The sequence below is a fragment of the Gavia stellata genome, chromosome 14 (assembly GCF_030936135.1).
Source record: "Gavia stellata isolate bGavSte3 chromosome 14, bGavSte3.hap2, whole genome shotgun sequence".
In the NCBI taxonomy this organism is placed as follows: Eukaryota; Metazoa; Chordata; class Aves; order Gaviiformes; family Gaviidae; genus Gavia; species Gavia stellata.
The window spans coordinates 14,545,665-14,562,718 of record NC_082607.1 but is presented as its reverse complement, the minus strand read 5'-3'; the positions used below and the strand labels follow the sequence as shown (position 1 = coordinate 14,562,718).

The window sequence follows — 17,054 nt, the reverse complement described above, 5'->3', positions numbered from 1 at the left end:
TTGTCACCATGTAAATTCAGTACAACATGCTTATCGTCCCAACAAAACCCACGTTACTACAGTTTTGTACTTAAAAAGATTTAAACAATTAAAAGCATTTATACAGAAATGTCACAACATAGTAAATATCAAACATAATTCTAAAACATGCTAGCAGCAAGCTTAAGAGTATCTAGAACACGCTACATTATTAAGTTGCATTTCATTAGGTTAATGAAATGCAAGATTGATACTCTGCATCATTTATAGATATAACATCAGCAATATACTTACTTGTTTTCAAATGCAACTGTTATAGAATCTTCATGCACATCCTTTACAAACGCCTGTGAAGAAAAAAGGTATAATTATGGTCTGCTTATGGATATTTTAAAAACTAATTTTAAACTCATACAATGCCTTCCTTTCACAGATATTGATGAAACTCAAAATTTAGGTATGCTTTCAAGTCAGCCTTTTTAATTTTGCAATAGACTTACATAAAACGCATACTGAAAGCTGATAACCTCCTTGGGTTCACGACTGTCAGATGACTGACACACAGACAGAACGCCCAAGCTATACATGCATTATTCCTGCTTTTTAGAAGTAATGGGAAAGGTTACTAACAAATGACAAGATCATTCTGAATAGTTTTATAACTAAAGTTTAAAATGTTTGATTTTATAATCACATTTTGTGTATTTTGGCAGGTGTACAAATTAAACCACGTCAGTACTCCTTAAAAAAACCAAACCTGTCTCTTCTCTCTTTTACCTCAAGGTAAGTTTGAATATTGCACTAGCAAAACTCATCTATAACCATTTCAGCACAGTTTTCCCCTTATTTACTTCATCACACTTCCATGTATACAAACTTAAGATAAATGCCCTGCAGCCTTCCTTCAGTTTTCTTCTGGGGATGGATAGCAGTTGTGCTGTCTCCCATGCAAGCACAGAGCAGAGTACAGAACTAAGATTCAACACCAAGAGGGCTTTTCCTGACTCATGCTACTCAACTGACTGACCTTTCATCAATTTTCAGCTTTAAGCCTGAACTTTCCCCCCCCCATCTACAGAACAGCAAGATCAATACTCAAAGAATTTTGGGATTTACCAATGAAAGTATTTTTCATAGCCTCAAATGATGGAGGTCACGGGGCAACCAGGGAAGATTTTTTTTTGTTTGTTTGTTTCTTTTTAAAAATATCTCTATGAACTTCTGAAACATACAAACATTGGTGAAGCACTGAGTATTCCACTAATATTTGTCCATATATAGCATATCCCTGCAAGGTAGGTAGAGAAAAGCCCATGAGCAAGACTGAGTATAAAAGTTTGTTCTACCAATGGAGATCCATCTTAGTAGATAGAAAAATTCTCAGTAAATTGAAAATAATTTAGCAGTAACTACTGCTTCTGAAGAAGAGTTAGTTAATAAACTGTGGAACATTTTATTCTCCTCGCTTTTCAAGTTTCCAAGACAAGAACAGCTCTTATCTCTTACAAGAAGGTAAGAATTTCTTTCTCATTGGGAATCTAAATGGTTTTTAAAAAGTCTTCTGATATTTTTCCATTATAAAGAATTCCAAAGTATTTCCTGAGTTGCAGCAGTATCTCGGTATCAAACAAGAGCAGTATCTGATAACTGATACAGAGCTCCAAGAACCAGTTATACTAAAATTAAGCAGTACATGTGCACAAGTGTCATTACTCAGAGACATTCAGTACATGAAAGAAGTGCAATGCTAGTTAGTCTGAAAACTAATGCCACCTTGAAGTGTCAAAGCAAAGCCACAGTGACAACAGCAAAAAACGGTTTTATACCTTGCTCACCTCTCAATACTGTAAGAATAAGGTTACTGGAAAGTTTTATTGCTAGCATCTAAAGGAGATTTAAAACAGTCTCTAATAGTATTTACATAATTACATATGTCAAAATTCCAAGCTATTCCTTCCAAGGGGATTACAAGCATAGTTCATATTTTTTAATGACATTATTTAAGACCACATCTCAGGATCATGTTGATGGTAGTACAGAAATGCTATTTACATAGAGAGGCAACAGAACTCCCAGTTGATCCATTACTGATACTGAACATTCATCTAATGTTTCCTATTGCTGTGTCTTCGGTAAGAAAATCTCAGAACTGGATATGCACTTGAAAAATACTATGGTAGTCCTGACTCATTTCGCAACATTACACACATCATCTTCAAAGGCTCCACCCACATTTCTTCCAATGTTTGTCATGTGCAGCTCTGAAGCACCTACTCTTATAGATGTAGCAGAAATGGACGCCTTTAACACCTGAAAAATACTGTCATCGCTATCAAGTATTTGGTATGACTCCTTCACACCACAGACTGGAAAAGGATAGGACTTAGTATTATTAGTAACACTTAAGTATGCAAAAGCAGAGATTATTTTATAAATCAAATCCAACAGAAATGGCACCAAAACCACTTTATAACCTTGAGGAAAACATCTAAGAGTAACACAAGACAATGCCCTGAGAAAGAATCTGTTGATACTTAGTTTTCTCATGTTCATAAAATAGCAAAACAATCAGTTCTCCTGCTATGAAAGACACTTTTGGAGAATTTCTCCCCTCTATGGTGACCAAAACACCAAAAGATGCTCTAAATAACATTCCATAAAAATACAGGAAATCACAGAAAAATACGCAAGCACATCAGCAAAGAGCAAGACTACATCTCATTCAGATCTGATAGCTCATAACATCCAAGTCATCTTGAGTAGAATCCTAGTGACTACAGCAATATACCTAACTAGTGGCAATAATGCTAAAACCTACCATTAGTAAGTAAACCAGATGGCAACACAAATAAATGTAAGTTATCAAGTTGAAGACTAGCCTAAGACCTTTAAACAGTCTAGTACTTCTGTTATCAGGAAAAAATAAAACTTGGGACACATAGCTAGTTGAAAGAGTATTGAACTATGGGCAATTATTGTCTTCAATTTGCATCACGTCTAATTTAAAGACTGAAGATCTAGTACAGGGGATAGAACGCTCTCATCATTGTTACTGTGTCTGTCACCATAAAAAGAGTGATGAACTTCATTAGGCTGAAGAGGATTCCAACAATGTGCAAGGTTTTCAAGTCAATTAATTACTTCAGGGTCTTGTTGCTTTCCAGTTACTACAAAAGCTCTCCTTAAACAGGTCTTCAACATTGCTTTGGTCACAAAGCAGAAACCTGAAGGAACCTGAACCAGGAACATTAAGGATAACTGTTGCCCATATACAGATAACATCAATACAAACATCGCTAGTGAAAATTATAGAGCTGACATAATTTTTTAGTTTATACTAAGTTCAGAAGACTCAACCACAGAAACAGATGGAATACCTGGATTTTACTCCAGCCTGGCCAAAAATGTTGATGTCGTAACACTGTTGTTTGCCTTTTAACTTCCAGCCTTGCAAAAGTACAAAAATTCATTGTAAGGAATATTTAATTAATTACAAAGTGAATGATGCCTTACCAAATACCTAATTTCAAATACGCAATTTATACAACACTTCTACCTACCTCCATGTGAGATTTATGTTTAAAAACAATGAACCAGACAAAATATATTAATAGCCTAAGTATTTGGTTGTCTAATCCCATCTATGCACAGAAAGGTGTTTTTCCTTGTTCTTCAGTTTCTTGTGACGCAGAAGAATGTCAGAGATACTTGATCACATCAGTTTTTCATAGTCTGTATCACAGCATTATGTCAATTTTCCTCTGGTATGAATATTTAAACAGATCTGTAGTAAGTAAAATGTATTTGGACTCTACAGTGCTATGTATTTGTACACTTCTAAGTACAAATAGAAATGTGTTGAAACATTTCTAAGTTTTTGTAAAAAATAAAAATACTAACCATTAATGCCTTTGGAAAACCAAAATTAAAGCTTATCAGAACTGTTTGGTTTTCTTTATTCTGTGATATGCGTAAAATTATATACAGTGCTAAAAAGAAATGACACCTTTAACACTGTAAGTCAAATTCACAGACACAGGAAAAGCCAGCCTCAGGTATCAATAAAGGCAGAAAAGAGGTACTGATTTCATACGAAGTATTATGAAAAGTACAATAAGCATTCATCAGTCTTTTTTTGAAATAAAGAGTGTAAGTTGGGCATGGAAATCCAAACATAAAGGTGCATATATGCGAGTTTGAAATGCACACCCAAGATGGGACAGAACACTGGCTATGATGAATGTGAACACAGATGAAAAGCATTAAAAACATTGCAATATCCCAGCTGTTGTAGCCTTTCACTGTCCTGTTCCCTCATTTTACTTTCGTCTAGTTTCACTATCACTAATAGCGATACCAAATAAGAGTCCACAAAAAGAAACTAGAATCCATGAAAAAGGTTTGCTCTTACATCTGTGAACAGAAGTACATTTTACAATGGCTAAGGTTGATTCCTCTTCTCTCATGTGGGAAAAAACAAAATGTGTTACATTTTCTACACCAAATTTGACTTTCAGTCACATAAACCATTAATGTTTCTCTCCATGCCTTAGAGATAATTAAGTTTACAATCCAACACTGACATGTCATGGCATTTCTCAAACACATGAGCATTCACATTCTAGGAAGGGTTATATGCTGAAGATATGGTCTAAATTTTACAGATTATTTGATACTAAATAAGAATTATTGGAAACACCTCTATATTTGTTATTTTTGTGCTAAATGGAATGACAGATACTTCAAAGGAACAAATAAAGGCTCCAGCTGCCGTGAAGTTTTGTTGCTTTTTTCCAAAGTCTGCTCACATCATCAGATGTGAGCATTGTCAACCACTTTAATAAATGAGAATAATTAACGGTAAGGAGTGAAAGTAGGGAAAATATGCTTTTTAAGATTAAAAAAATGGTATGTTGATACAAATGTGTATCTACTGTTTGCATAACAGTTCTGTAACACTTCATACCTGTTGGAAGGAGAAACTCAAGAGGGGACTCCCATGGCTAATCAAATCTGAGAAAGACTGGGCACACAAAAATACAGAATAAGCAAAGAAGAATAGTCACAGAAATGGTAACCAAAAGAGGAAAAAGGGTACAGGCTATCATCCTCAGAAGGACTGATTAGACAGGCTTGTGAACGTACGAAGAGACTGAAGGTATTTGCTGAAGGTATCTCTGTGTGGAACAGTGAAAGAAAAGAAAAAATTGAAACGGAATGCAACAGGAGGCCAAGGGAACAGTTGTTAATAGTGAGACCTGAAGTAATAAAGTACTAAGAAAGATGAATTACTTTGTCAATTGTAGCTTCAACCAAAAAATGTGAAGTATCTATAAAACCCAGGAAACAATGGCAATGTGCTGAAGCTACTGGGATAAAAGAAGATTTTTAACAAGGTTATAGAGCAAGAAGTGGTAAAAATTGGTTACAGACAGCATATAGATAGATGTTAACAGCAAACATCATTCCAAAACTATCTGTCTCATAAATAGGATGCTTTCCACCTTTATCAGAGGATACAACAGAGAATCACTCCCAAACTGGAAAACAAAAATCAATCCCATGCTGGAAAGGCATCCAGCATGTCCCCTCTTAGAGGGAAAGAATATCTAAAGTTAGTCCTGGAAAGATGAGACAAAGGACTGCCTATTAGTCCTCTGAGAATGAAATAAGAACTTCAGAACCCAATTTACTACACCTACATAAGAAAAGACATTAAAAGCTATGCCCTAATAGCACACATGTTCAAGATTTAGTTACTTGGCTGTGAGCTGCAAAAAGGCAGTTCCCTGCCCTTAGGATTCACAGTCCTGGTGGCTTGTTGGACCAATCTTCTTAAAATAAATAAGGGAATCTACTATTTTCTTTCCAAGGATTCTGGGGCCAGCAACACACCAAATCATGACTAAGCATCTCTAGGTACTAGATTGTCAATTATCCCTGAATCATGCTCATTCATTGCACTGCACTTTCCATGGAGTAATTCCTCTTAGCCAAGGAGAAAAAATTCATGAAAGTACAAAGCATTCACCAAACAGTATTTTAATTCCATTCAGAAAGAACTAGTCTCTACTACAGCAATCACACCAACACACTCCAATACTCTGTGAAACGTAGTGCATCTGACCAGTATGAAATTTTAATTAAAATCTTCCAGTTGAGTATGAATGCATTCTCAAACCTTCTCCTATGTTTTGTGTGGAACACCATCCCTCTAAATGTATCTCAGAATGTGTTCTGGATCAAGTCCCACAGGTAATACAAGCAAAGACTGGTTTATTACTCTCAGTCGGGCTTAGGTGACAATTAGGCACCAATTTTGTACTGTCGAGATCAAGATGCTGCTGGGTACACTCAAAAATGAAACTAAGTGCTTGAATTTATAAAGTCCTCAAAGATTGCTACAAGGAGGATATGAAAACCTGAAGTGGCAATTAGGTGCCTACTTGGGCCACTTAGTCCCTTCCTGACTCTAAAAGCCTCATATTCCTCCCCTCCATGTCTTAATATCAAGATAGAGGTGTATTTTTCCAAAACATTTACATATTCTGATGAAGATCTTCAGAATGATTCAAAGCCAAAGAAATTATCACAAGTTATCAGTAAACCATGAGATTGAATAAAAGAATTGTTTTGCTTTTGATTTGTTTGCAGCATTACTGTTGTAAAACATTTCTCAAGAGGGTGCTTAAAGAAACTTTTTAAATGAAAAAAATAAAATTGTCTTGCAATTAAGTCCGCACTTGACATCATCATACTTCTTGTTATGCTGGGTCAACCAATTCATTTTATAATCAAATTCCCCATCTGCAAGATGGGCATAAAACTCACAAGAAAACATTTAGATAAATTACTTAATAACAGAGTGATACTCGGACATTATGATGAAAGAAAAAATTGTACCTAAAATTCAAGTAAATCTGGCTAGAGAAAAACTGCTGATTTACATTGAACATTATTGCACAAATGTTTGTTTTGTTTTTTTTTTTTTAAAAACCTTCTTTTAGTTTAAAAAAAAATAGTTGCTGCATTTATTTTAAGTGTGATGCTCCATCTAGACAGGTAATACAGGTGAAGACGAATAAATCTGTGTGCCCTGTTTATCCCCTTAGATAAATTAACCAAGTCCTCTTGGTCAGAGATTAAGAAGAGGCAAAAAAATTCCTATGTTTAAATTTCTAAAAGTTAAAAGGCAAACATAATATGCAACTTGGAGGAAGCAATGTCTGTGTTATAACTTGGATGCACTAAGTCATGTTTAACGAATAAGCCCCCATGAATATATGCTCAAATGAAATTTTAGCCTAAACTACCTACAACCAGAAATGTCTGTATGTTATGGATGAAAGGGGTACAGGACCCCATGATGTCAAAATTGAATGTAACAAAAAAAGTTACAAAGCTTTCAATTCTCCCAGGTTTCTTTCATAATATTTGTCACTGAAGAATGCATAATGTCATTTTTATCAACATTTATTTTGCATGATTGTATAAATACTCTCATATAATTTGATGAAAGCCTCATTAAAAGTTCTCTTACGCAAAATATTTACGTCTGTTTCTTTCTGAGCGAATGCTGTATCTTTAAAAATGTAAAACTGATTTTTGGAAGTGTTAAATAATTTAATTCCAGAGAGCAACATACAGATCTAGGACTTTGGCTACAACACTGCAAACCCACAGGATGCTTATTTGCCATATTTAAAAACTACATACATACTTTTTAAAAAAAAATATTTCCAGAATAAGAGATTATCACACATATTTTAAAAATGGGCTTTTAAGAAGTCTTTTTTTCTTAGAAATACTCAGAGCTGTTGGAGCTGTATCATTTGGATACCAACCTGCCCTACCACACTAACATCAGAGTGTGAAATTCTACCTGTTCCTTCATTGCTAACATAAATATTGGATGTTGCACAATAACTAGGCCCAATTTTTAAAGTACTAGGAACATTTAAATGATGGTAAACTTGCAGAAACCAATCCATGACTGTTTCTGGTATGCTGATAACATGTCAATGATAGTAGGCCCAAATCCACCTTGTCCAAATTTTATTTTTCTGTGAATAGGGTAAAGCCACAAATTATACCCTATTAATATGCTGATTAATACAACCCGACTCATGCAAAGCCACAGCATTACTACACAGTAGTAAAAAAATTAGAGTACTCAGCATGTATGTTCAAGGCTCAGTGATGGCTTTATTCAGCACCAGCACAAGGGCTTGGAAACAAACATGGAATGCCATTAAGTAGCTTCAGTAAGAAACACATTCGATAATTAAATGTATTTAGCAACTCAGCACATACACATTTGGTCAAGCAATGCTCTGTTTAATAACAGTAGGTAGTGTCCCCTGCCATAGCATTAAGAGCAGGAATCCACTACAGCATTTTATCATGAACGTGTATTTAACAAGGCGCCCCCCCCCTCCCGCGCCTTAAACGCCGTGCACTAGCAGCGCAGCTCTCCTGGAAACCTGGAGAGCGAGAAAGACTTTCCTTAAGTAGCGACAAAAGCTGAGGATTTAGCAATTAATGCCCCATCCCCATCCCTGATCCTCGCTTCAGCGCCAAGGAGGCGGCGGCCCAGGGCTCTCCTCGCCTCCTCTCACACACCGGCAGCGCGAGGGCCTCCCCTTCCCACAATAGGGGGAAGGCCCAAGGCCTCCTCGGACGCCGGGGCCCTCTCTCTCATCTTCCCCCTCTCTCTCCCCATCGGGCCTCGAGTCCCCTCAGCCCTGGGGCGGCGGCGGCCCCCGGCTCCTCTTACCCCAGAGGCCCGGCTCCCTCTCCCCAGACACCGAGAGGGACCCGCCGAGGCCTCCACCCCTGCCTCACTCTTCCTCCTCCTCTCCTACCTGCCCCGGGGCCCCCGCTTTCCCTCAGAGCGGGGAGGAGGAGCCGCCACCGCCGCCGCCTCCTCCTCCTCCCGTCCCAGGCCCCACTCCCTCCCCTGAGGCCCAGCCCGACCCAGCCGCGAGCACCCGGTACCTTGTAGAAGGCCCCGTTGGAGCCCCGCACCTCCACCACCAGCTCCTCCATGTTGTGCCGCGGCGGCTCGGTGCGGGAGACCCAGGCCCGGCGCCTCCTCCCTTCCCTTTCTCTCTCTCGGCGCAGGAGGGGGAAGAGGAGGAGGGGTGTGTGTGCCGGGGCGGGGGAGGGGAAGGGGAATCTCGGTTCACTCCGAGCCCGAGGGGGTGGGGCCGCGCGAGGGGCGGAGGGGAGGGCCGCGGGACGTGGGGGGGGCACTGCGGGGACGCTCCGCGCCTCCGCTCCTCGCCCTCGGCCGCCCGGAAATGAAAGCGAAACGGTCACCGCCGGGCGGCGCGCGCGGGAGGGGGGGGGGGCCGCGGGGGCGCCCGTTTCGAATGTAAACGCTAAATCCGCGTCACGTGACGGGTCGCGGGGGGGCGGGGCAGGGAGCGGGCCCCAGCCAGCGCGCGCCGCTCGCCCACCGCCTAACGGCCGGGCCGCGCGCCGCTCTGCGCCGCTCTGCGCCCCTCCCGCGCGCACGCGCGCGCGCGCGCAGCCGCACCGGCAAGAGGCAATCGAACCCGGCAGTTGTGACTGAGAGCCCGCCTCCCCTCCCGGCGCGCGCCTGAGTGACTGCCCCGCTGGCCAATCAGATTGCGCGCTGCACCGTGTGTTTTGACCACAGAGGGGCGGGGCGGGCGGCCTGCTCCGCCAGGCCCTTGTGGCGAAGGCGGGGCTGGGGGTGTCCGTGTCTTTACACCGGCCTGCCCGCGGTGGGGGGGAGACCTGGGCTGAGGGGGGCCCGGGGGGGCAGCGCTGGGTCCCCCTGGGTGAACAAAGGGGACAGGGTAACGGCTCTTGGGAGCGATATTGCAGGAGCCCAGGGCGAGGCGATGGGAATGATGGGGCCAAGAGAGTGTGGGAGCTGCCGGGATGGGTAGGGGAGGGAGTAGGCCTGGGCCTGTGGGGACCTCGCTCAAGTCCCTCAGGGACGCTGGGAGACATGCTGCCATGGCAGGGGGAAGTAAGCTCAACCATGCAGTGGTCTCTGCCTCCCTGGTTATGGCCTAGAGCGAGCAAGAAAATGTAAATTGTTGTGTAAGTTTTTAACGGGTTCTGCACTAATGAATGGTCTGGCTATTGTGGTTACACTGAAGACCTGAACACCTTCTAAGGGGTGTAATGCAAGATGAACAGAGCAGTTGGCCTGGAAGGCTGATGTACTAGTCCTTCTACATCTCTATGTGAGAATTAAGCTTCGTCAACAAACTAACAAGTTTGCCATGTAACACATACTATTATTTTAGCTGCATTTAAACACTCATGGACTTTCCAACTCCTAAATTTTTCTGACAGCAAAGTATAACTGTGCATACGGTTCACCGTGGAACCTGGTGGTGAATATCCCAAAGAGCAGCTGTACCATGATGAGCATTTACAACTGAAAGTATACTGGCACAAAAACTGCTTGTTCAGGCTTTCGTTAGACCTGCACAAACATTACCATGATCTTCCTGTGTGGTTTTTTTCCTAGTAACTACGAAGAATAAGAGAAGAAAAAAAATAGTTCTACCATTACTCTCAAAAATCACAATGTATTACCATGCCTGTGATTTTTCGGAGTAAGTGTGCGATTCTCTCCTTATATAAGTCATGGGGTGAACTTCTGCACCTACTGATGAATTTTCAAAACTCTTGAAATCAGTAAGCCTATGATTTAATCTTTCCTCTTGTTTTTTACATTATTGTGTTTCAAACCTTGCAAATTAGTGTTTCTCAGCATGCTGCATTTTACATTTAGGCTATGAAAGGGTGCATGGTGTTTCTTGTTAACCACCAAAACTTTTCCTTTCTGTTTAGTTTTTTAATGCGCAAGAGACTGAGAGTTGCCTGTAGCAATGTCTGTATACTATGTGTTCACCTGCTTATTGTGACATTTATTGTATGCATACACAGTACTGAAGTAAAGTTAACAGTATGATTGCTATGCAATGTACCTTGAAGGGAAGGTGTTTGATTCTGTTTTCATCAGATTTGGATACTCTTTTCAGCAAATTTTTGAGTATGATGAAGGGTCAGTTCAATCTAATGATCTAGTTTGACAGCCTGCTGTGCTCATTAAACAGGCAGTCACAGGACTGACTTGCTTGGAGGTGGCAAGGAGTCCAAGAGGACTGAAGGAGGAAAAATTTAAAGACGAGGAGCACGAGATTTGTGTATGAATAGAAACACATCAGAGATTAGATCTTACAGAGTTGCCATAAAGAAAAATCAGGTAAAATAGACCTCTCTTGTGACTTACTTATGTTAGAAATACTTTTTAAAAAATTAGAAACCTTATAAATGGTTCAACTCAAATTTTCAACAATTTACTGGGATAGATGATACCCAGCTCTAAAACCAAGTTAGCTGAAGTTTATTTTGCATTAATTATTTGTCATAATTATTCTCGTTAGGTTGCTGTGACACAGGCAGATTATCTCTGAGCAGACAGAATATAAAGGTGTCTAATTTAGCTCTGACTTCCAGTGATGATTTCACCACTTTCCCTAAGCTAAAAGCTGCTGTACTGTATAATCTTCCCTAATGCTTAACTTAAATTTTCCTTGCCATTGCTTAAATTCAACATTTTTTATTTTTGTCCTGACTGGTGAATGTTCTAATCCTTGTCTACTTAATGAGAGAATTTACATATTTCCAGAGTACACTATCTAGTTTTTCTGCTGATCGACTCTTAACCTTTCCTCTTATTTTCCAAATGACTTACTGGTTTTGCTATTTTACTTTGAACTATCTTCAGACTGAACTGTCCATCCCTTCTGAAATATATTCACAAATTAAGTAACTAGTTCTTATGTAGACGTAAACTAGATCCTTTTAAATGTGTTTATATTTCAAACGCAGTGACACTATAAAAATACATCTCAGTAATTCCATTAAAGTCTTTTAATATTAAAGGTAAAATGTTATTTCATTAAAATGTTAGACTTCTTATATATAATCCCAGTGTTCAATTACACTATGCAGTGGCTGTGGGATTATAATTCAACCAAAATTCCCCACCCCTCTACACCCCTGAATTTTTTCATAGTCCCCAACAATCTCAACTCACCTGTTCCAAGTCTTGGGTTTGGTCCTACAGATGGTCAGTGCTTCTATTTCTTACTCAGATCTACACTGTTTAGTGTTTGGAGGCTGATCTGCTAACTGGAAGGTATTGCAGGCACTTGGCATTTGGATTATCTCTTTTCATCATCAAAATAATTTAAAAACCAAAAAACAACTTTGACCTTTATTCACTATTGGATTAACTCAAATGCTTTCTTAAATATTTGTAGAGAATATAAGCAAAAGGTCTCCTCCCACCTTGTCCTTCTTAGGAAAGTTGAAGGACAGAGAGCTGAGGTAAATGGCACTCCTCAGGGCATATCAGAGTCCTGTATCCTTGATCATCGGTACCAGTTTAGCTAATACTATTTCCCTAGCATTTGTATCTTAGGCATTCCAGTTCTTTTTCTATTGATCTTCACCAGGAAATGCTAGCTTTGATTCAGTACATTGAAGGAGTTAAGCATTTAAGACATAGTCATCAACACCAGCCTTTCAGAACAATAGTAACAATTAGAGCCTTTCCCAGCATCATGAATTGCTCATGAATTGATTTGTGAAAGACACTGGGTTAAGAGTAGCAGGAACAATGGAGTATTTTTCCCACCTTGTGCTATTTACCTTAAGGCTTGGTCAGGAACTACAAATAAGAGTTACTCATGAAACATTCGTTTTAAAAGATGGTAATCCGATTAACTATCAAAGTCTCTTAATGGAATTTTATACAATTTTCCTTATTTACACACCCATTTTGGGCTTCAGCTCAGTCTTGCTGAGGTTCATAGAGATTTTAATTCAACCTTTCAAATTTTTATCTGCTGGTTTTCCTTGTGCATCACTTCAGACAGGAGCCTCTTGTGAATGACTTCTTTTCCCTTGCATCATGGTTTTCAGCATGTCATACAGGTGATATTTAGACTTATGTATTTCCATCTAAGCCTGGTATTCGCAATATATGTATCTTATTTCTGACACTGTATTTCATACTGAGAAAAGAAGACACTTCATTCGTCTGAGATACATAGGATTTTGAGTTATTTCAATTAGACCAAACAGTTCAGGCTGTTGTCTTATCTGATTATAGCTGTAGCCAAAATTTTTGGAGGGCAGGAGACTATCCCACTAGTTTAAAGGTGGTCAGATGCTCTTTTCTTGTTTACAGTGTAGTCTCAGTAAAGTACCTTTCAGTAATCTAACTGAAATGGTGATGTTGTAATAACCAGGTCAGCAATTGGAAGAAGCAGTTACAATCAATAGAGATACAAAGATGAAAAACTTCTTAGACAAAGTTGCTTTATGATTAATCAATAATAGCTGAAGGTTAAATATAACCAAAGTGTTGCAGTTTTATTAGCTTGTCCTTGACTAAAGTGATACCCAGAAATGACATATATCCAAATCAGGGTGTAGAACATCAAGTATTCCCAGAACTTGTAAAGAGAAGCTGAACTATACTAGGGAAGGTTTGCAAGTGGTACTGTGTGTGTACAAGAAATCAGATTATGCTATGTCTGTTCATTTGGTTCTTTAAATAGTTAATGTGAACTTTCTCTGGGAGTCTCAATAAAATACTCTCAAAGGAAGGGCAATGAAAGTATAACCATTACAAAAAGACAAAACTGAATATTGTAAAATGATTAAAACCAAAAATCCTTCATTGCATGTGTTAGACTGGTGGGTAATCTTCTTTGATCTTGTAAAAATATATTAGTGAGAAGAGCCAGCTAATCTCTTTTGATTTTCTATCATAATTACTTAAGCTGACCTTCAATTAAACTTGACTGTTTCTTTGTTTCTTTTATAAGTCCACCTTCTCCTCCTCCAAATGTATAGTTTTCTGTATAGTAAGATCGGAATAGATAGGCATACAAGGTTCATTTTGTCACAGATTCTACTTTAGTGTAGATAAATGTTTCCACTAGTGGTTTTCAGTTTCTACAGTATACTGTATCTTCCTGACCTGAATATGGAAGGAAGCCTGAGGGATTTAAGTCTACTTTGCGCCTGCAGTACAGAAGCTTCCCAGTTTCACAGAGAAGAGTTAAAGAAGTAAACACTGGAATCTAAACTTCAGAAGGTTATTAAACTTCATAACTTACAAAAATATAATCTTCTAAAAATACATATTTTTATAATACTACGTACTAACTCTCTAGCTCAGTTTGGTCATCCAAAAAACAACTGTCATTGTCATTCAACTCACCTGTGAAATAATTGCCTCAGTGCGTAATGTCTTTTTTATTTGCTCCATGTTATGTTATTTGTTGGAATAATGGGTGTAATTTAAAATTAACAGTAATTTCTGCATTCTTCCAGAACAGTATCTGTATATCCTGTTGTTGGTCCACAACTCTCAGTAACACATTTCCTTTTTTCTTTTTGAATATCAGTAGTGAATTTGAAGACATACCATGTAGCATTTTGCTGCTTAATTATTGAGTTTCATCTCCCACTCATGAGTTTCTATCCATTTCTCTTGTAACTCCACAAATGTATTTATTAGTATATTAAGCCTGCATGTTATTTCATCTGCAGAAGTATATTGGTATTGTAAACAGTCCATGCTAATAGATGATGCTTTCATTCATGTGTAAAACTGCACGTTAGTTTATTCAGCTAATTTTTTTTAATTAATCATTGATCAAATTACATCTGAGATGAAAGTGAAAAGATTCCCTGAATTAGGTGGGTCTTGAAAATGAATGAACTAAACCAGAAAAAAATTACAGAAAATTTGGAATACAACTGGTTCGAATGCAATGCGAGAGAAATGTTCTATTCTTTTCATGTGGTTGAACAGCATTCATAACCGTAAACATACAGATGCTCCCCTACAATATGCATGCTGGATGGCTATGTATGAATACTGTATGATAATCCATATAGTAGTCCTCATTTCAGTTAAGTGAGTTTTAGTATGAACTATAGCACTTAAATAATAGTTTGTATCTCTGGAAGCTATAAAGCTTAATATTCTATGATCTTCATGAGTATAGGCATTAATGTTGCCATTTAGAAAAGAAAAAATTGGTGCATTAGGAGTAAAATCAGCAGGGATGGCTTTGGTTCGTAGAATTAAGAATCATATCCAAAAGTTACTGGCATCAAAATGGCTGTGATTCACTTGACCATCTTGAGACTGAGGCAAGTACAGCCCTACATTTCAGTGGCCATAAGCAGAACCTTAGATAACAATTCAGATGAAGACAGCTACACTGTAGACATCTACACTTAGTTAGATGAATTCTACATTATGAGCCTTTGTTGAGTTTTCAGCCAGCTCCTATATATTTGTTAAAGGGCAGCATTCATCAGCATCAATGTCAAAGATGGAACTCGTGAGCTTATAGGGTCTACATTTCTAGTCAATCTAGAACATAAAGTTATTTGTACAATAGATACACATTTCTAGACTATTTCACATCTAATTCTATAACACAGAATGCAAGCGTGTTTTTCTAGCACCCATGGTAGATCAATTGAACAATCATAAGGTAGTGATTTTAGCAGCGCATTCATTTTGTTGTGTGTATGAGCAGGATGCTTCACTACTGGAGATTTATGAAGGTTGATGACTGCCTCTTTTGAACATACTGCAGTTTTTGCTGAGATTAATCTGAAAAGATCACATGACTCTTCCCAGTCCATAGCAGAATTTCCACTGATGTCAGGTAGCAATAGGTCTATATTTCAAAAGCTATATATGCCAGTACATTTATATGGCCTTAACATTATTTGTATTGACCCTGATGGGGAGTGCTATGGAAGTACTATATAAAATGTCATAATCCTGACAGACTGTGATATTTAAATTCCTATTACAAGCATATATAACTTAAAAGATTTGTATTTTTCCACTAAATTTTTATAGAAAACAACGCTGTAATCTTATAGGTGAACAGTGTGGAGGGAAAAAAAAGCAAAGGAAGCAATCAGCCTCTAATAATAGTCTTTTAGTCCTGCTTTCTGATTTTTTTTTTCAGCTAACATAGCCGACATTTTTGTCTCAAGAGCTAATATTTCATCCTTTACTAGTTTGAAAAAAAGCCTTTGACATACCATTCATAGGTTTATATCCTGGACATATTTGGCATAGCTATACTTTTACCTTTCCTTTTTTTCCTGTGAGTTTCAAAAATCACTTAATATTAACTTGCATTTTTTGTAGCTTCACAAACTGCAGAAAATAATGTTTGAAGACAGATCAGTTTAAAGATTGTCTGAACACCACGAAGATTTTAAGTGCAATAATTAAGTCTTACCACAAGAGGACCCCCAAAGACAGTTCGTCTTTTGTGGAAAACGAGATGATACAAATTCATCTTCAGAATACTGATGTGTGCTGTATATTTAATTATGCTTTAAGATGTACATTTCACTGTAATTTTGAAAGAAGACATGCTATTAGCTCCTTAAATACTGACTACAGACTATGTTAGGACTAACAGTAATTCACATAAACCCAGGAACCATATTTGAACCAAATTAAATGCTAAGAACATATAATGCCTTTTGTTATTATTTTTTTTAGTAGTAATTTTAAACACTTACAAAGGATTATTTTTTATTATTGCTAAATGTATTTTAATTTTGAGAACTTTCTTGTATACCATGATCTAGATTGTTCTTCCGTTACTTTCATCCACTCAGAAGACTATGAAACACTTATGCAGTACATGCGTTGAATCTTGAAGTTCCCTTATGAACCCTTTAACTAGACTACACTTATTCTACTTTAATGGTCCTGTGCTTTCCAGCGTAGAGTTCTTTTTCATTTTCACAGACTTTCAAAGAAAACCATATGTACTGAAAGCGGAGGGTGAGGTTGTGCTCTCTTGGATTATAATGAAAAGTCAACTAAATGTTCTTATTCTACAGGAAGGATTTCGGTGCTGTACTCTTTACTCTTTAAAAAGCTCCACTTCAATAATGTATTGCTGAACCAAATCAAATGAGATTTTCAGCAAAACCATCATGATATTAAATGG

The 17,054-nt window shown here is 38.3% G+C and overlaps 1 protein-coding gene across 3 annotated transcripts in view; it reads right to left on the bottom strand.

The window, feature by feature from the left end:
* Positions 1 to 9,123, bottom strand: part of FMR1 (fragile X messenger ribonucleoprotein 1) — a 33,273-nt gene extending 24,150 nt beyond the window's left edge. For 2 of the 3 annotated variants that reach the window (XM_059824629.1, XM_059824630.1), the window contains exons 1-2: positions 8,977 to 9,067; positions 274 to 326 (exon numbers count right to left, since the gene is read on the bottom strand). In XM_059824629.1, the coding sequence (XP_059680612.1) occupies positions 274 to 326; positions 8,977 to 9,027 (104 nt within the window). In that variant the 5' untranslated portion in view covers positions 9,028 to 9,067. Of the gene's footprint in view, positions 1 to 273; positions 327 to 8,976 lie in introns of all 3 variants that reach the window. The other variant, XM_059824631.1, reaches the window with a different exon arrangement.
* Positions 9,124 to 17,054: the final 7,931 nt, after the last annotated feature.